This window comes from Globicephala melas, chromosome 9, assembly GCF_963455315.2.
Source record: "Globicephala melas chromosome 9, mGloMel1.2, whole genome shotgun sequence".
Taxonomy (NCBI): Eukaryota; Metazoa; Chordata; class Mammalia; order Artiodactyla; family Delphinidae; genus Globicephala; species Globicephala melas.
In genome coordinates this window covers 57,396,912-57,417,624 of record NC_083322.1, presented here as the reverse complement: position 1 = coordinate 57,417,624, position 20,713 = coordinate 57,396,912, and the positions used below count along the sequence as shown (strand labels likewise).

The following is a 20,713-nucleotide window of genomic DNA, read 5'->3' as shown; positions in this document are numbered from 1 at the left end:
CACCAGCCTCTCCCACCAGAAGTCTGCACAAACATCTAGACCAGATTAACCCACCATAAGGCAGACACCAGAAGCAAGAAAACTACGATCTGGCAGCCTGTGGAACCAAGTCTGCAAACGCAGGTCAGAACCTACCCTGAGACCAGCTGGTCACTGGACCTTGGGTAATGAGAGGGAAAGTGTACTGCTGGGACACATAGGACATCCCCTATAGGGGGCCACTTCTCCAAGGTCGAGAAACATAACTAAACTTCCCCATACATAAAAATACAAATAGAAATTTAGACAAAATGTGATGGCAGAGGAATATGTTCCAGATGAAGGAAAAAGAAAAAAACCCAGAAGAACTAAGTGATGCAGAGATAGGCAATCTACCTGAGAAAGAGTTAAGAGTAATGATTGTAAAGATCATCCAAGAAATCAGGAAAAGCATGGATATACAGAGCAAGAAGGTACAAGAAGTTTATAGCAAAGAGGCAGAAAAATATAAAGAGCAACCAAACAGAGATGAAGAATACAGTAATTGAAATGAAAAATACACTAGAAAGAATCAACAGCAGAATAAATGAGGCAGAAGAATGGATAATTAGGTAAGTGAGCTGGAAGACAGAGTGCTGGAAATCACTGCTGTGGAAAAGAAAAAAGAATGAAAAAAAAAACAAGGACAGTTTAAGAGACCTCTGGGACAATGTCAAATGCACCAACATTCACATGATAGGGGTCCCAGAAGGAGAAGAGAGAGAGAAAGGTCCTGAGAAAATATTTTAAGATATAACAGCTGAAAATTTCCCTTAATATGGGAAAGGAAACAGTCACCCAAGTCCAGGAAGCACAGAGAGTCCCATATAAGATTAACCCAAGGAGGAACATGTCCAGAAACACAGTAATCAAACTGACAGAAATTAAAAACAAAGAGAAAATATTAAAAGCAACAAGGGAAAAACAACAAATAACGTACAAGGGAATCCCCATAAGACTATCGGCTGATTTTTCAGCAGAAACTGTACAGGCCAGAAGGGAATGGCATGATACATTTAAAGTGATGAAAGGGAAACACCTGCAATGTTTTGGAGGGTCTCCTGAGAGACCTTTACCCAGCAAAGCTCTCATTCAGATTTGATGGAGAAATCAAAAACTTTACAGACAAGCAAAAACTAAAAGAATTCAGCACCACCCAATCAGCTTTACAACAAATGCTAAAGGAATTTCTTTAGATGGAAAGAAAAGGCAACAATTAGAAACAATAAAATTATGAAATGGGAAAACTCACCAGTTAAGGCAAACATAGAGTAAAGGTAGCAAAACACCCACATGCAAATATAACACCAAAACCAGTAACTGTGAGAGAAGGAAAGTACAAATACAGGTTATTTAAAATGCATTTGAAATTAAGATATCAGCAACTTAAAACAATCATGTATATATATAGACTGCTATCAAAACCTCATGATAACCACAAACCAAAAAACTATAATAGATATACATACAAAAAAGAAAAAGGAATCCAAGCACAACACTAAGGATAGTCATCAAATCAGAAAAGGAGAGAACAAAAGAGGGAAGGAAGAAAACAGATCTATAAACACAAATCCAAAACAATGACAATAAGAACATACATATCGATAATTACCTTAAATGTAAACAGAGTAACTGCTCCAACCAAAAGACGCAGACTGGTTGAATGGATACAAAAACAAGACCCGTATATAGGCTGTCTGAAAGAGACCCACTTCAGATCTAGAGACACATACAGAAGGAAAGTGAGGGGATGGAAAAAGGTATTCCAAACAAATGGAAATTAAAAGAAAGCTGGAGTAGCAATACTCATATCAAAGAAAATAGACTTTAAAATAAAGAATATTACAAGAGACAAAGAAGGACACTACAGAACGATCAAGGGATCAATCCAGGAAGAAAAGATAACAATTGTAAATGTATATGCACCCAACACAGGAGCACCTCAATACACAAGGCAAATGTGGACATAAAGGGAGAAATTGACAGTAACACAGTAATGGGGGGACTTTTAACACCCCACGTATGTCAATGGAAAAATCATCCAGACAGAAAATTAATAAGGAAACACAGGCCTTAAATGACACACAGACCATTGGATTTAATTGATATTTATAGAGCATCCCATCTGAAAGCAGAAGAATGCACATTCATTTCAAGTGAACATGGAACATTCTCCAGGAGAGGTCACATACTGGGCCACAAATCAAGCCTGGGTAAATGTAAGAAAACTGAAATCATAACAAGCATCTTTTCCAACCACAATGCTATGAGATTAGAAATCAACTAACAAGAAAAAAAAGTATAACAAACACGTGGAGGCTAAACAATATGCTACGAAACAACCAATGGATCACTGAAGAAAACAAAGCGGAAATCAAAAAATACCTAGAGACAAATGAAAATGAAACCATGACAATCCAAAACCTATGGGATGCAGCAAATGCAGTTCTAAGAGGGAAGTTTATAGCAATACAAGCTTACCTCAGGAAACAAGAAAGATCTCAAATGAACAACCCAACCTTATACCTAAAGCAACTAGAGAAAGAAGAATAAACAAAACACAAAGTTAGCAGAAGGAAAGAAATCATAAAGATCAGATCAGAAATAAATGAAAGAGATGAAAACAATAGAAAAGATCAATGAAACTAAAAGCTGGTTCTTTGAAAAGATAAACAAAATTGATAAATCTTTAGCCAGGCTCATCAAGAAAAAAAGGGAGAGGGCTCAAATCGATAAAATTAGAAATGAAAAAGGATAAGTTACAATGGACACCACAGAAATACAAAGGATCATAAAAGACTACTGAAAGCAACTATATGCCAATAAAATGGACAACCTAGAAGAAAATGGACAAATTCTTAGAAAGGTACAATTTCCCAAAGCTGAACCAGGAAGAAATGGAAAATATGAACAGACCAATCACAAGCACTGAAACTGCAACTGTGACTAAAAACTCCCAACAAAATCCAGGACCAGATGGCTTCACAGGTGAATTCTGTCAAACAGTTAGAGAAGAGTTAACACCTATTCTTCTGCAACTCTTCCAAAAATTGCAGAGGAAGGAACACTCCCAAAATCATTCTATGAGACCACGATCACCCTGACACCAAAACCAGACAAAGATACCACAAAAAAAGAAAATTACAGGCCAATATCACTGATGAACATAGACGCAAAAATATTTAACAAAATGCTAGCAAACTGAATCCAACAATACATTAAAAGGATCATACACCATGATCCAGTGATATTTATCCCAGGGATGCACAGACTGTCCAATATCTGCAAATCAATCAGTGTGACACACCACATCAACAAATTTAGGAATAAAAACCATATGGTCATCTCAATAGATGCAAAAAAAGCTTTTGATAAAATTCAACACCCATTTATGATAAAAACTCTACCGAAAATAGGCATAGACAGAACCTACCTCAACATAATAAAGGCCTTATATGACAAACGCACAGCTAACATCATACTCAATGGTGAAAAGCTGAAAGCATTTCCTCTAAGATCAGCAAACAAGACAAGGATGTCCACTCTTGCCACTTTTATTCAACATAGTTCTGGAAGTCCTAGCCATGGCAATCAGAGAAGAAAAAGAAACAAAAGGGATCCAAATTTTTAAAAAAGGCAGTAAAACTGACACCATTTGCAAATGATGTGATACTACACATAGAAAATCCTAAAGATGCTACCAGAAAACTACTAGAGCTCATCCATGAATTTGGTAAAGTTGCAGGATACAAAATTAATACACAGAAATCTCTTGCATTCCTGTGCACTAACAACAAAAGATCTGAAAGAGAAATTAAGGAAACAATCCCATTTACCATCACATCAGAAAGAATAAACCTACCAAAGGAGGCAAAAGATCTGTACTTCGAAAACTGTAAGATGCTGATGAAAGAAATCGAAGATGACACTAACAGATGGAAAGATATATTGTACCATGTTCTGGGATGGGAAGAATCAACATCTTCAAAATGACTATAATACCCAAGGTAATCTACAGATTCAATGCAACCCCTATGAAATTACCATAGGCATTTTTTGCAGATCTAGAACAAAAAAATCTTAATATTTGTATGGAAACACAAACGACCCCGAATAGCCAAAGCAATCTTGTGAAAGAAAAATGGAGTGGGAGGAATCAGGCTCCCTGATTTCAGACTATACAACAAAACTACAGTTATCAAACAGCATGGTACTGCCACAAAACAGAAATACAGATCAATGGAACAGGCTGGAAAGCCCAGAAATAAATGCAGCATCCATGGTCAATTAATCTACGACAAAGGTGGCAAGGATATACGATGGAAAAAAGACAGTCTCTTCAGTAAGTGCTGCTAGGAAAACTGGACAGCTACATGTTAAAGAATGAAATTAGCACATTCTCTAACACCAAACACAAAAGTAAACTTAAAGTGGATTAAAGAACTAAATGTAAGACCGGATACTAATAGGTCTTAGAGGAAAACATAGGCAGAACACTCTTTGACATAAAGTGCAGCAATATCTTTTGGATTTACCTCCTAGAGTAATGAAAACAAAAATAAACAAATGGGACCTAATTAAACTTAAATGCTTTTGCACAGCAAAGGAAACCATAAACAAAATAAAAAGACAACACACAGAATGGGAGAAAATATTTGCAAATGATGCAACGGACAAGGAATTAACCTCCAAAATATACAAACAGCTCATGCACCTCAATATAAAAAAAAAAAAACCCAATCAAAAAATGGGCAGAGGATCTAAATAGACATTTCTCCAAAGATATATGGACAGCCAAAAAGCACATGAAAAGATGCTCAACATTGCTAATTGTTAGAGAAGTGCAAATCAAAACTACAATGAGGTATCACCTCACAACCGTCAGAATAGCCATCATCAAAAACTTTACAAACAATAAATGCTGGAGAACGTGTGGAGAAAATGGAACCCTCTTATACTGTTGGTGGGAATGTAATTTGGTACAGCCACTATGGAGAACAGTATGGAGGTTCCTTAAAAAACTAAAAATAGAGCTACCATATGATCCAGCAATCCCACTCCTGGGCATATATCCGGAGAAAACCTACATGCACCCAGTGTTCATTGTAGCACTATTTACAATAGCCAAGACATGGAAGCAACCTAAATGTTCACTGACAAAGCAGTAGATAAAGAAGATGTGGTACATATATTCAATGGAATATTACTCAGCCGTAAAAAAGAATGAAATAATGCCATTTACAGCGACATGGATGGACCTAGAGATTAGTATTCTAAGTGATGTGAACCAAAGACAAATATCATACGATATCACTTATATGTGGAATTAAAAAAGTGATACAAATGAACTTATATACAAAACAGAAATAGACCCACAGGCATAGAAAACAGACTTAATGTTACCAAAGGAAAAAGTGGGGGGAGGGATAAATTAGGAGTTTGGGATTAACATATACACAGTACTATATATAAAATAGATAACCAACAAGAACCTACTGTATAGCACAGAGAACTATACGCAGTATTAATAACCTATAACGTAAAAGAATTCTAAAAAAAAATATATATATATATTCACTTTGCTATACACCTGAAACTTACACAACATTGTAAATCAACTATATTTCAATAAAAAAGAAAAAACAACATGTATTGCATTTAGTTGTCACGTCTCTTTAGTTTCATTTTATATATCAATTTATTTTATCAATACACATCAAATATTATATTCGTTATTTTTTTTAGAATCTAGGTTAATTGATACAATGCACCAAATCTAGATTATAAACAGCACTGATAGTTACCCTCTTGAACATCTCTTTACATGAGTCACTTTCTGTAATAGTTCTAAATGTTCACAGACTATACAAATGTTCACCTCACATAATAATGCAAATTATTTTTTGAAGTGTTTGTAACAATGTACCCTCACTAGTGGTTTGAGACACTCTCTAATACATCTTGTTAGGCTTCATATTTTTTGCCATTGTCAAACTTAATTTTGCCACTAAAGTAGGTATAAAATGCTATCTCACTATGGTCTTAATTTGCATTTCCCCTATTACCAATGAGGTTAAACATCTTTTAGATTTACACTGGGATTTATATTTCCTCTTCTGTGAAATGCCTGATCATGCCTTTCCTCTTTTTATTCTACTGGGTTGTCTTTTTTATTAATTGGTTCCTTTTATCTCTTGGATATATGCAACAAATATCGTCTCCCAGTTTATAGTTGTCTTTTCCCTTTAAGGTATCTTTTTTTTTTTTTTTTTTTTTTGCGGTACGCAGGCCTCTCACTGTTGTGGTCTCTCCCGTTGCGGAGTACAGGTTCTGGACGCGCAGGCTCAGTGGCCATGGCTCACGGGCCCAGCCGCTCTGCGGCATGTGGGATCTTCCCGGACAGGGGCACGAACTCGTGTCCCCCGCATCGGCAGGTGGACTCTCAACCACTGCGCCACCAGGGAAGCCCTAAGGTATCTTTTGATGAACACATAATCTTAAAGACTGTGAATCCCGCATTCATCTTTTATTTTACGGTTAGCATTTTTTGTTTCTTATGTACGAAACTTATCCCTACCTGAGGTACCAAAGATATTCTATATTTTTTTCTAAAGGTTTCAAAGTTTTGACTTTCACATTTAAGTCTAAATTCACCTAGAAATGATTATACTTGATGGTGTGAGGTAAGGGTCCAATTTCACTTTTTTCCATTATATAACCAATTGACTCAGCATCATTAATTGAAAGACTTTCCTATCCCTATGGATCTTCAATGGCATATCTGTTAAGTTTTTTTTTGTATATGATTGTGTCTATTTTAGAGTCGTATATTCTGCTCCATTGGTTTCTTTGTTTAGGTCTCCCAATACCACATTTTCTTAATTAAAAGATGTCTAGTTAAAATAGGTCTTGATATTGGAGAAGTCCTTTCTACCTTGTTCTTTAGATCTCTTGCAGTTATTTTTGGTCCACTGCCCTCCATATAAAATTTGGAATGAACTGGTAAAGTTCTATAACAAATCCTGTTAGAATTTTTTTTTTTTTTTTTTTTTTTTTTTGCGGTACGCGGGCCTCTCACTGCTGTGCCTCTCCCGCTGCGGAGCACAGGCTCCGGACGCGCAGGCCCAGCGGCCACGGCTCACGGGCCCAGCCGCTCCGCAGCACGTGGGATCCTCCCGGACCGGGGCACGAACCCGCATCCCCTGCATCGGCAGGCAGACTCCCAATCACTGCGCCACCAGGGAAGCCCCTGTTAGAATTTTTTGAACCTATAGATTAATTGGAGAATAACTGACATGTTTACAATATTGAGTCTTCCCATTCCAGAATACAGTACATAACTTCCATTTAATTATATTTAAATTGCCTTTTAATAAAATTTCATGAGTTTTCTGCATATACACCTTCCTTAGTTACTATGTTTATTCCTATGTACTATGTGCTTTGTTATTATTGCACACAGTATATTTTAAATAACATTTTTGAACTCTATATTCCTGACAAGTAGATATGCAATTAATTTTTAACAGCTTTATTGAATTACAATTAATTTTCATATATTTACCTTATAATCAGCTATATTATTAAAATTTTTATTACATCTAGTAAATTTTCTATAGATTCTTTGGGATTTTCTGTGTAGATAACTGTATTATAAAATATCAAGTTTATTTCTTTCTAATCCTTACATCTTTATCTTTCTTTGGCTAAGGATCTCTAATACAATATTGAACTGAAGCAGCAATAATGGACTTCCTTGTTTTCTTCCTGAGTTTAATGGAAATGTGTCTAGCATTTTACCATTGGAACATTTACTGTAGGATTCTAGAATTTTTATCAGAATAAGTTAGAATACAAAGGAACTTACCTAACAGAGAGAGAATGATACCAATTCTCTGATATTGTCAGGACTTGGTTAATGGGCCAATATGTGATCAAAAAGAGTTCATGTGTGCTTTGAAAAAATATATTCTCTGATATGTTAGTGTATGCTTTAAGTATTGAACTATAAGTTCATAAAATCAGCATATTAAGTCTACTCTATGTTTACTTATTTGCTTGCACTATTATTAATTGCATGAGCAGTGAGTAATTCTCTCACTGTGGTAGAAAATCTGTCAACTTCTCACTGTAATCATGTTAACTTTTGCTTTATATATTTTAGGGCTAATTTATTAAATGCCTACAATTCAAAATCTTCCTAATGATTTGAATCTTTTGTCACTAAAAAGTATCCCCAATAATGCTTTTGCCTCTTAATCTATTTTGTCTTATATTAATACAACTTATCTTTTTTAATAAATATTTGTCTGGTAAATCTCTTCTCATTTTAAATTAAATCCTTCCTATGTCCTTTTGTTTTAGGTATCTTTTTAAGCAGCAGAAAATTCTTTTTAAAATCAATCTGAAAATCTGTGTTTAGCTGACAAGTTTAGACTACTTACATTTATTTTGATTATAAATGTTTCTATTATCTTACTTTTTGATTTCTAGCTCCCTAACACATACACATATTTTTATATACATATGAAAAGTAAACACTGATTTTTACATGCACATATAAATGTTCATATATATATGTATGTGTGTGTATCGGAGTATACATATGCATGTGTGCATGTGTATGTACATGTGTGCATTATATTTGGTATGAGATGAGTTTGGTTTTAATTTTTTTCTTCTTCTGGTTTGGAATTACCCACCTTAATTCTATCCTTTTAGTCCTTGCCCTTGGACTAAAGGGCATCATTAACTTAAGTTCTAAAGTAAGATAATACCTGGGGACTTCCCTGGTGGTCCAGTGGTAAAGAATCCGTCTTCCAATGCAGGGGATGCGGGTTGGATCCCTGGTCAGGGAACTAAGATCCCACATGCCATAGGGCAAGTAAGCCTGCGTGCCACAACTACTGAGCCCATGTGCTCTGGAGCCCGTGCGCCACAACTAGAGAGAAGCCCGCGCACCACAACTAGAGAAAAGCCCATGTGTTACAAGGAAGAGCCCGTGCACCACAAGGAAGAGCCCGTGCATCCCAAAAAAAGATCCTGCATCCTGCAATGAAGATCCCACACACCACAATGAAGACCTGATGCAGCCAAAAATAAAAAAATAAAATAAAATAAACATTAAAGTGTATTGTGTAGTTTGTTGATGAATTAAAAAAAAAAGTAAAATAATACCTTAAAGAGTAAAGAGGACATTAGAACACTTTAATTGTGGTCATCTCTCTCTGATTTATATGCTATTGTACTTTTTGTAAAGTGTAAAAAGACATTATTATTTTACACAGACACTGTTTAGATTTATATACAAGTTTACTATTTTCTTTAACCATTGTTTCAGATCTTTTTTTTTTCTGAATTATTTCTCTCCTTCTTGAAGTTTATTCTTTAGAAAACCCTTTAATTTAAGTTTAATGTGGCAGTAAACCCTCATAGTTTTTGTTTATCTGAAAAATGTCCTATATTTCAAGAACAGAGGAATCTGTATGCTAGGGATACAATTCTAGGTTGAAACTTACTTTCTATCAGAACTTTAAAGTTATTAGTCTACTGTCCTCTGGCTCCCAATATTACTATTGATAAATATGCTGGCTCAAAGCTTAGTTTTCTACATATAGGGTATTGCAGCCACTGGCATCTGTCTTTAGGGCAACCTGAATCTCTATTGCACGCCTACTGTTATTGTTCCCATCTCTGGTTTTGCCTCACAGTTTGTTCCTTTTTGGGGGTGTGTCTCCCATTTAGAAATACATCAACAAGTATTTTTTTAATCTAGGATCTAGTTGGTTTGAAGTGGAAGAGGCCCCCAGAGTATCTACCTTGCCCTCTGGCTGGAAGTAACACAAACAGGTTTCTTTACAGCAAGACTTTTCAAGTTTTTAATATCCTAGCCTAAATTAAAACCATCTAAGAGGGGGATATGATATCTGGCTCTGTCCAAACTTATTTGACCAGAGCTTCGTACAGAACTAGTCTTCCACAAAATATAATTTGAAAAAAGAAAATCCTGCTCTAAAGCTTCCTTTTTAAAAAATTTGCCCCAATACAGAAAAGAAATAAATTCAAAAAAATATTATCTTCAATACTCCTATTCCACCCAAAGAATCCCATTACCAAGGCTAAAAAAAAAAAATTAACTTTACAACATGCCAGGCACAAGAAACATATTCAAAAAATAATGGTACACAATCTCTGTCCTCAAGGTGTTCAGAGACAAGAGAATAAGTAAAATACAATTTGGCAAATGTTCCACTAGCAGTTTAATCTAAATAGTTTCACAATAACTGTCTCTTTAAGACTGTGACAAACTGTCTTTGTTTCTTTTTAAAATGCATATAAAATAACATGTATCTTGTCTGATAATTGTGGGATAAATAGGAGCCGTTAGGAAATAAAAATTGGAAATGTAGAGCTCAGAAACAACGTACCATATTGTACCTACTTTTGGCTATAGACTAAACCATTACAGATTTTTTTCAACTAACTGTTGCCAAATACATTATTCCAATTTTCAAGAGTCACACTATTCTAGGCCTAGAAATACTAAAAATGTTTTTTTAAATCAGACATCTGTTTTTTAAATGTTTACTAAGTTTTTTACTTTAAACTGTAAGAATCTCAGGTCATTAAATAGTTTCAACTCTTCTGTATAATTTTGTATGTATAAATACAAGTGGAAAATACATTTATAGATACCAAATAAAATGAAAGGTTGACTTTGTTATTTTCTATTATTCAGCTTTAAAATCTATACTAGCTTTTCCTGGTAGACAAAATCTCTAATAGCCTATAGACTCTTCTCACAAGGAGTAGTTCCTAAAGAGTTAGTATCCATTACCATCATCACTGTGAAACTAGCTACTTAAGCTGTTAAGTCCCTGATTTTTCAACTCCTTGCCGCCGGGCAAGTTGATGTGTACAGGTAGATTTTCATCATAAATTCATGAGATATTACCCCAACAATTCTGAACTTTTTGTACTTTACTCTTTTCTTCTTGCCATTACCCACTCCCAACCACATGCAACTGAAGGCAGGGATTAGAACCTTAGATCACTTAAAAATGTACAAACAGAAAGATATGATAATTCCCCCCAAATTAACTAATTAACAAATTGATTAACAGAAAGATGTTCATTCTTGTTAGCTTTTAAAAAAAGACATATTTTTAAAATGAGAAATTAAGAAGAGCAGAAATTTGTTACACTGTCATTTTAACTATATAGCATGAATGCCTAGTGCCAGAAAGGTTACAGAAAATTAGGTCCCAATGTACATTGCTACTTACAGTATAGATTGAAACAGTTTAACAATATAATCAATAATTTTAAAAGCATTTATATTCTTTAAACTAGTATTTGCATTGTAAAGATTCCGTCCTAAGGAAATAATTTAAAAAGCAAAGTTTTCACACAAAAATGTAATAAAAATGTCCGTTTTTAAATTGTAAAATAAAAAAAATTAGAAAACTACAAAAAGTTAAGAAAGGGAAGATTATATAAAATCACATTATATCCATTCAATAATATGTTGCCATTATGAAGATGCGTACATTGACTGTATAATATGGTAAACTGTGATAAGTGGTGGGGATAGAAGCAAGATATAAAATTGTACATGCTAAACTATTACAATTTTGTTTCCAAAAGAGTCTGAAAAGCAATATGTCAAAATATTAAAAGGAAGATAAGGGATATTTCTTCTTTGTTCTTTCTACAATTTTTTAAAAAGTTTTCCATGGAAAGGATTTTAATATTTCTGAAAATGAAAAGTTTAAGTCAATGAAAAGCTTGCCAATACCTTACCCACCACTTCTTTTTCTTATGTTCCCCATTATGGCAAATTGTCCCTGTTTTCCCCCTCCACCTTTCCTAAAACCAAAGTAAAATTTTATAGTTCCTTTTGTTAATGTGAAAGGGCACATTCCTCCTATAACTATTCAGTTGGCTAACTTCTAAAACAATACGCTAATGAAATGAATAGACAAAATTTACCTTATTTCCTTCTTCTTTAAATTGGGGATTAATTATTTTTACAAAAGAGTAAAACAATTGACGAATTCTGGAATCTCCAATAAATGCAATATGTTTATCTACAAGGCAGTTCTTCGCTTCACTGAAATCAACAAAGACATCAATTAGAATAAGGAAAATCAGCATACTAGCACTTTTCAAAGCACATAATTTGTGAAGAAAGTAGTACAGCATTATTACATACACAGTTATGTTGCTTTAGAAATAGGTGGCCAGGTTTGTTTAACCTACCAGTCCGTGTATGATCGACTAACTCTCTATAATAACAGCCCTCATCTAATAAAAGTGTTTCAGATGTACTCTAACCATAGTAAGTGCTTTATATCCATTGTCTCAGAATAACTCCATGAGGTAGCTATCCAAGTCCCAAAGCAAGAGTCCTTCATTCACGGGCAATTGCCCTGGGCCTGGTTATCTCTCACCTGAGATAAAGCAGATTGGTCCAAAGCTTTCCCTAATGCTTTAGAGTGAGAATATTCCTTTGGACTCACCTCTAACTCCTACCCTGTCAGCAATTCTCTACCATCACATAGAGAGGTACCATCTATCACTTTCCCTGATTCACCAACACTTTTCTACCAGATATTAAGACCCATCTTAGAAAAGAAAACAAACAAAATGAAGAAACTACCTGATTTTGTACTTATGCATCATACAGCTGTGAGGTTGCCAAACTTTCTCTCCAAGAAATCTGCCACTTGAGAGAAGGTATTCACATGAATCATTTCCTATAGTAATTAAACACAATAATGTTGTAAACAATAGTTAAATTCTTATATGTTGGTTATTTGACCCCATTTAAGCCTTTGAGATGAGGGAGTACAGAGTTTTCTATACTTCACTATACCCTCTAGGTACATATCACTCATCCATGAGAAGCAAATATTAATATATTAATATTAAAGAGGATAAGAGCCACTAATGACAGATTCTTTACCTAGAAAATACTTCATCCCCAAAGCTACATTCACTGCTTTGGTAGTTCCTTCTGCTTCAGGTTTTCCTTCCAAGGACATCACCTTGCCTCAAACTAGCCTTTATATCTGTTTATCACTCCTACTTCTAGTTGGGAAAGAAGAGTTTAAGGGATAAAAGAGAAGACTTTGGAAATGACTTCCTATTCGACTATTATAGTACTCAGTGCATTAGCATATCTGGAAACCTAGTAAATACTGAAGTATTTTATAAATCTACTCCCTAATTTTCACAGCCTCCCTGGAAGTGGGGTATCCCTATTCTGTAAATGTGCCAAGGAAGACTTATGCAAGAACTTCTGAAAAAGCTCAATAAAATTTCATCCTTTTGCAATCTCACGAAGATAAGACTTAAAACTATGTTAGTCAAATGGTGGCTGAAGATACACATGATCAGTACCAGTAATGAATGCTGTTGTTAATATTTAGCCCCTCCACTTCTCTCGATTGTCTCTTGCCTCCGTTAGGATGACCAACCAACTCCTCCCAGTGCGGTTGGGACTGCCACAGTTTTAAACAGAAAATTCCACATCTGCAAAACCCCTCAGTCCTGTGTAAACTGGGACAGATGGCTACCCTGCTTCCTTTGGCCATTTTACCGTACATTAGCTTAATGTACATGGTCAATGTACGTGGTTAAAAAGGGGATTGGAGACATTAAAAAAGTTCAAATATGTCAAATGGATGAGGGAAAAACGAGATGTGTACATTAACTGTGGGGTTATGATAAAATACATGTGTTTTTAAATTTGATCTCTAGTTCTTTATTAACAGTCAACAGCGATCTCTATTTGTTTTGCAAATAGTTAAGGTCAGGATAGGGCATCTGGTAAAAACACTACAGAACAAAATGGTGGGGATAGGGAAGACCCAAAGATATTTAAAGTAGAAGAACACATCTCTTTTCTCAATCCAGTTATCCATTTATCTGGTCAACATACAGATAACAGTGATACAAATACAAGACAGGTATGTATAAATAATGAAAGTGTTGATACCACAGTGTCATAAATTCTAAAACAGAACAGGAAGGAAAAGTGAAAATACTGCATTATTCTGTTGGTGAAAAACTGGATAAGGAAAGTAGAATACCAATTATTACATTTTTGCAGTTACATATGTGGCCTGAGCAGTTTTTTCTGTATTTGAAAGATTTTTTAATAACATCTAAGGAAACTATAAATAATCAGTTAATTCTTTCCAATTCTTAAAAACTAATTCTAGTTCTAAAAAATTACACTATATAATCAAGGAGGAGTAAAAAAAAAAAAAGGACTAAAGGAACACACCATTATTTCCTAAAAACAGCACTCCTGCTGCATTCTTTTATAATGGCCATATAATAAAATCCTATTAAAAATCTAGTAAATGTTTAAAATTTGGATGAAAATTCCATATTTATAGCACCTCTACCTCTTTAAATACATCTATTAAACTAAGTGAAAAGTTAGTAACCCATCTATTTTCTAAAAGTTATATGAAGTTGTAGATAACTGGTATTAATTCTGTGAAGTTTTTCTTCCTTTTCTTTCTTCTTTATCCCTTCTTTTTTTTTTTTTTTTTTTGGTGGTGTTGTTACTTGATTTTTGTTCTTTAATAGAAGCCTAAACAGGAACACACGTTGATCAGTCTTCAGTGTGTGGGACTATACTCTTTGTTAACCATGTCTATGGATTATCAATATGATTTTGTGGAGACTGAAGTACCATACCAACATCTTAAAATAACCAATTTTCTCCACCAAAAAATGTGTTTTAAAATGCCAAACTCTTCTTCCTCTCTTCAATACTACTACTCAGACATTATTTTTCAGTAGTTCAGCTAGTAGAAAACAAAAGCTCTAATCTCAAGAACCCACATTAGAAAAACCTCATAGCAAAACAGATTTGAAGTTGTCACCAACCAAAAGACACTATAAACACAGTACTGTAGAGACTACTAGTCTTTCCAGGGAAGAAGTTCTTAACCTGGTAGTGAATGCTAGTTAATGGTTACTCTTCATAATATATTTTATATTGCAAATTAAAAAAAAAAAATCCTTGTATCTGAAATTAATAGTCTCTGTATCACATCAGTTAAGGTCCATTCAAAAGACAGAAACTACACCAGCTATTTTAATAGAGAGAATGTAATATGACGAACTGTTAGGAAAGTAAAAGAATTGCTAATTAGATAACTGACAAGGCAAGAGGAGACTGGCTTTTATATATCTGTCAGCAAAATAATGGAAGTAGTAGTAATAATAAATACTATTATTATCTGATTTTAAAAAATTAACCGGATCTAAAAAAGAAAACTCCACAAAATTCCATACTCTAAAACTAGTTCTCTTTTCCTGGGAAGGAAATATTTTTAAAATCAAATCACTAAATGTAAATCTAAATGTTAAAATAAGTTAATGTGCCACATTTTTATTATGTATACTAACTACATGTAAACATCTGCTGGCACATTAGTTTCCTTTCAAAATTTACCCAGAAGCACCCCAAACAAAAGAAAAAAAAACAAAACGCAGTCATTGTTTTCAATTGCTTCATATAATTTTGATAGCTACTTTAATACAACCAGCGTGAAATGAAAGTTGCCAAGTGCTCAGATAAATCAAGCTACGAACACAATTAAAAAAAAAAAAAGCAACTAAAGGGATAGAATTATCTACTTCAACTATCTCCAATACAAAGATTATCTAGATGAATAGCTGTCTTCCTCTTCATTCTGTTATCTTAAGCATAAGCATTCTGGTTTGTCAACCTAAAGTCTGAGGTTTTCATGCATGATTTTTCTATAATAGAAAAATACTAAGAGCAAACAAAATAAGTAAAAAGACAAACAAGTTTTAAAAAAACTGAAAAACAAAATAGAACTAAAGAAAACATCTGATGTGCTAAATAAACCGTAGCTTTTATTTTCCTTTGAATAGAATACCTCTGGCACATTGAAACTTTAGACTTAATCATCCTGCCAAGGCTGTGCGTTTCTTACTATCCACCATGAAAATACCAGATCATAGAGTTTTACAATATGATCTGCAGAATATTTTATTTGCCTAAAATTCAGCAAGTTATACTTTCGTCTGTGCTGAAAAATCACAATTTACATTTTTCTTTAGATAAGCTAGGAGTGCCTCATTACAAGTTGTGTCATGTAGATCAGGATCTTTCTAGCAGTCAAAGAAAGAAAAGGCTGAGAGACCTAGAGCTACTTCTTTCTTGCTTTAACTTCTGAAGTTTTGAACTTATTTTTCTCCAAAACATGCAATAATATTTAACATTTAACATTTAATATCCCTAGTGATAGAAAGGAATTAGATTAGAATTAGATTTCAACAAAATTAAGACGTTTGAAGCAAGTTAACTTTATTAAAAAATTCAAATTCATCTAGGTTGGAACTACCCTTAAGGCTACAGATACTGGCTTCTTGTCAGAGAAATGATGTTTTTAGTCTGTAATCACAGTATTAATGGACATTTTGTGATTCAGTAATGTTAAAATTTAGAAAAAATAAAATTAAAAGAATATTTTTTAAAAGGTCATTCTATTATATTTTGTGAAAATAATATTAAGAATGCAACCCCCCCCCAAAACTCTACCTTCTAAAGTTGAGATCAGAACATGCTATTAGAACACGAAATTAAATTAAAACCAAAAGAACGAAATGCAGGGAGGAAAAGAGAAGGAAATGAGGACTTTGAAAATCTATTTCTTCAATAAGTGTTTATGGAGTTCCTACCGTGTGTTAAGCTCTGATGATTTAAAAGATGAATAAAATACCCTTGGAAGCTCAAAGTTTGTGTGGGGCTGTCAGATACAAATTATTATAATACAAAATGATAAGGATGTACTAGTTACTGTAGAAACACTGAATTCCTAATTCCTACTTCTGTGCTGGTGACATCCGAACCAGGACTTGAAAGAAAAATCTGTACTTTCTTTCAAGGAGAGAGACAGGTCATTGCAGGCAGAGCAAATCAGATATCTGTGAGATATGCAAAAGGGCAAAGCATATTTGGACTGTGAGCCTGGAGTTCCAGAAGAAAGAAGAAAGATAAACGTAGGTAATAAAAAGTAAGCTTTACACACGCAACTTTTAGAAAATCACCATTTACTGGAAAAAGAATAAGAAAACTCTTGTCTGGCACTGTGAGGCTGAATTGGTATTTTTAAATGGTTTAACGCATGTCCCGCTGGAAAATGCTTTCTCACTCCACCTTTTATACATCACCACTGTCTAAGAGGCTCTGAGAAAAGCAGAATATAACATAATGACATGAGGCAGACTAACTGGGTTTTAAATCCTAGCTCAGTCAGATTAACTGTGTATCTTTAGGCAACTTAACCTCTCATGCCTCATTTTTAAAATGTAAAAAAAAAGGTTAAAATGTAAATAATACTGTAATTAGCTGAATCTAAGACCACTGATTATAAAATACACCATTATTTTAGATAACAGTAGGAAAAAATGTTATCAATTAAACTTTGACATGCAATCAAAGTTTTAAAAACTCATCTTGATTACAGAGATACTAAAAAAGGTGGGGGAAAGAAGAGGGGAGGATGAAATCTGGTAATTGTATCTACCTCATCGACTGGTTGTAAAGACAAAATGAGTTAAAAGATGTAAAACCTTTAGTAGAAGAGCACCCGGCATATAATAAGTGCTCAATGATAGCATGTAGTTTTGCCAAGCCTTACTTCCTGTAGTGTGTAATGTTTTACTTTCTGTAGTTCGTAAAGCAAGAGATACTGAATATGTGTATTCCAACTGCATTCAGTCTACCTTGCCTGAGGCAAACTCATAAGCATGCATTGAAGATTTTAATATATAGCCTAAACCTCTATATCTAATATAAGGTCCTTTCTTATTCTGAAGATTTATGATACTATGATTCAAGCGTATGGTTATCCTTGTGTGAAAGGCACTGCATCTGACTCAGTTTCACACTGCCAAAGCATGAGGTTGGCTAAAAAGTGCCTGGTAAGATCGTTATTTTCCCCAAACTGTCTCTGGCTCAAGTTCTTGACATTCAGTATGGGCATGTACACACACCAGGTGTACTGCTTCACACTCAAGACACTAAAGCACCTACGAAAGCTGATGACTAGCTTCTGGAGGAGGCTTTATAAACAATCCCAGATTGCTACACTGACTCATAAGTTTCCATCTGACATTCTATTTTCCCTGCTAATGAGAGAACTTGAAAGGATGAAACATATAATCTAAATACAATAATTAGGGTCCAAGCTTATCAAAAGATAAAAGCACAGTTTTAAAAAGGGAGGTGAGGGGCACTAGATGTTTACATTTAGGACCATAGCATCACAGTTATAAAATTTATCTCCACTACCACATAAATAAAATTGAGTTAGATTACTGTCGTCTTATACCAAAATAGCATAAAATGATAGCAGTCAGAAAATTTTCTTTAAAATTACCACAAATTAATGCATCAAATTGCTAGTTTTATTTTGTGTATATAAGTGTTGGACTTGTTACAGCAACTGCAGATGAAACAAAGTCTTACCAGGTCATGTGGCGGTGATCTATAGGAGGCTGGAGGAGAAAGGCCAAAAGGGTATAAATAATTTATCTTTTTCAATCGATTTAGTGTATTTATATAAAGGGCTATTCGTCCAGTATGGTACTAGAGTATAAGAATTTTAATTCTCAAGCATTGCAGAAACAAAACAGCAGAATTGATCAAAATGTCCTTCACTTTGAAAGATTCCCTAAAATGAGAAGAGTTCAGATTCCAGTGGCCTCTTTACTGGATATTTTGCCAAAGTAGGTGTGAAGTTAAACTGGAAATGCGTTAAATGCGCACCTGTTACACATTACATCTTGACCAATTAATCTCACAATCACCAAGAGCTTTCCAGATAATGGCTTCGATAATACTAAGAGCCACAAATAAAAGATCCTATCGTTATTAATTTCCCTCAGCCTGTCAAATTCTAACCTAGTAGCATTTTTACAGAGAAAATGAAAAAAAAAATCAATCAACAAGGACAAGTAAATGCCCCTTATGACTGAAGAATAATTCGTTCTGAAACAAGGAGGTCGTATTTCCTTTTCCTCTTTACACCAGTCTCAAAACCCACACCGAAGACCTCCTCTCAAACTGCTTCCAACTTGTTTTCATAGCCCAACTCAACTCCTGTCAACCTGTAACTTCTTTCCAAATATCTGTCCCAGTGGCTTTACTCTGTAAAAAGTGTGCAACCAGAACGCTTTAAACGTTTCTGAATCACAAAGCCTGGGTGACACCTCCTCCACTTGGCCAAGAGCATCTTTTGCCAGCTGTCACCCGGCGGCAAAGGAAAATGGGGCGGCCCATGCCGCTGTCAAACAGCTTGGCCCCGCTGTTCCAGGGCAGAGGCCGGATAAAACAAAAGCTAAAGAGCTGATCCCCTAGGGCGCAGAATGGGTGACCCTACTTGGGGCGGAGGTGCCCCATTGCAGGGCGGCCTTGGCCTTCACGCGCCCGGGGGTGGCCCCGGAGGGCCGCCTGCACGCCTCCTGCACGCGAGCCCCGGGCCTGGCGCGTCTCCCCCGGCGCAACCCGCGCAGGAGCCGGGACCCCAGCAGCCACTGGGCCAGGCCCGGGTAAGCGCCCCCGTCCGCAGCGCAGGCTGCTCGTGGGGCGCAGGACCATGGGCTCTCTACCCGTGGCCGCCTGTACTGGGGTCCGCTCGGTCGGTCGGGGGCGCCTGGCCCGCCGCCCGGGCCACCTGGGGGCACCTCCTCCCCCGCGGGCTGGGCGCGCCGGCGGGCGGCCGCGTGAGCGTGGGCGTGTGTCGGGCGACGGGGGCTGCCTCCAGCCTCCGCGTCGCCTCCTCCCCCAGCCGGCCCGGACAGGGGGAGGGCCCGCTCACCTCGGTAGCGGCGGGAGGCGAGGTGGCACAGTGCGAGCAGCAGCACGGCCACCAGCGCCAGCACCTTGGCGCTCCTCACGCTGAAGTAGTGGTTGATCTCCCGCTTGCCCAGGTTGTAGGCCAGAGCCGCCATCTTGGTTCCTCCATGACAACGGCGCGCGGCGGAGCGGGGAAGGGGCGCCGCACAGGGGCAGCACTGGAGCTGCCGCCGCCACAGCAGCCAGGCGAGGAGCGGCCGCCAGTCCCCGCGGCCGCCACCCGCGCCGCCCGCCGGGGAGCCTGACCCCGCGATGCCCCCGGCCTCTACCTGCCCCTCCTCGGCCGCGACCGCTTCAGCGGCCTCCCCCCAGCCCCGCCGCCGCTGCTCCGCCGTGCCGTTTCCCCAGGCGCCCTGGACGCCTGTCTCCTCCCCTTCCTCCTCCTCCCCTTTAGCCTCCTGTCTTAATAGCGGCTGCGCCTGCGAGGGGTGTCCGGATGCCGGGTGCTCCGGGGTCACGGGCCCCAGACGGACCTCCGGGGTCACCGGGTCACGGGCGGCGGCAGGCGGCGGCAGTAGCGGCAGAGACATGGGGATGTAAGGAGAGGGGAGCAGGGTTCCACCCCGACCCGAGCGCGAGCCTGGGGCTTCAATTAGCTTAGTGGCCGCTACCTGAGCCCAGGTGGGGGCAATATAAGCACTGTTTCGGAAGACAAGTACACATCACTCCACTGCCTCCTTCCGCAACACACCTTTTCGTGAACTTTCTACTTCCCGAACCTGCCCAGCAGGATGCGAAGGCCACCCCAATGTCACCGGGGCTTATCGTCAGGCTATCTGG

At 36.9% G+C, this 20,713-nt stretch overlaps 1 protein-coding gene across 1 annotated transcript in view; it reads right to left on the bottom strand.

The window, feature by feature from the left end:
* Window positions 1-20,410, bottom strand: part of CASD1 (CAS1 domain containing 1) — an 83,760-nt gene extending 63,350 nt beyond the window's left edge. The window contains exons 1-3 of the mRNA XM_030857251.2: window positions 19,896-20,410; window positions 12,680-12,776; window positions 12,010-12,130 (exon numbers count right to left, since the gene is read on the bottom strand). Coding sequence (XP_030713111.2) covers window positions 12,010-12,130; window positions 12,680-12,776; window positions 19,896-20,028 — 351 coding nt within the window. The 5' untranslated portion in view covers window positions 20,029-20,410. The remainder of the gene's footprint in view (window positions 1-12,009; window positions 12,131-12,679; window positions 12,777-19,895) is intronic.
* Between the last annotated feature and the right edge of the window lie 303 nt (window positions 20,411-20,713).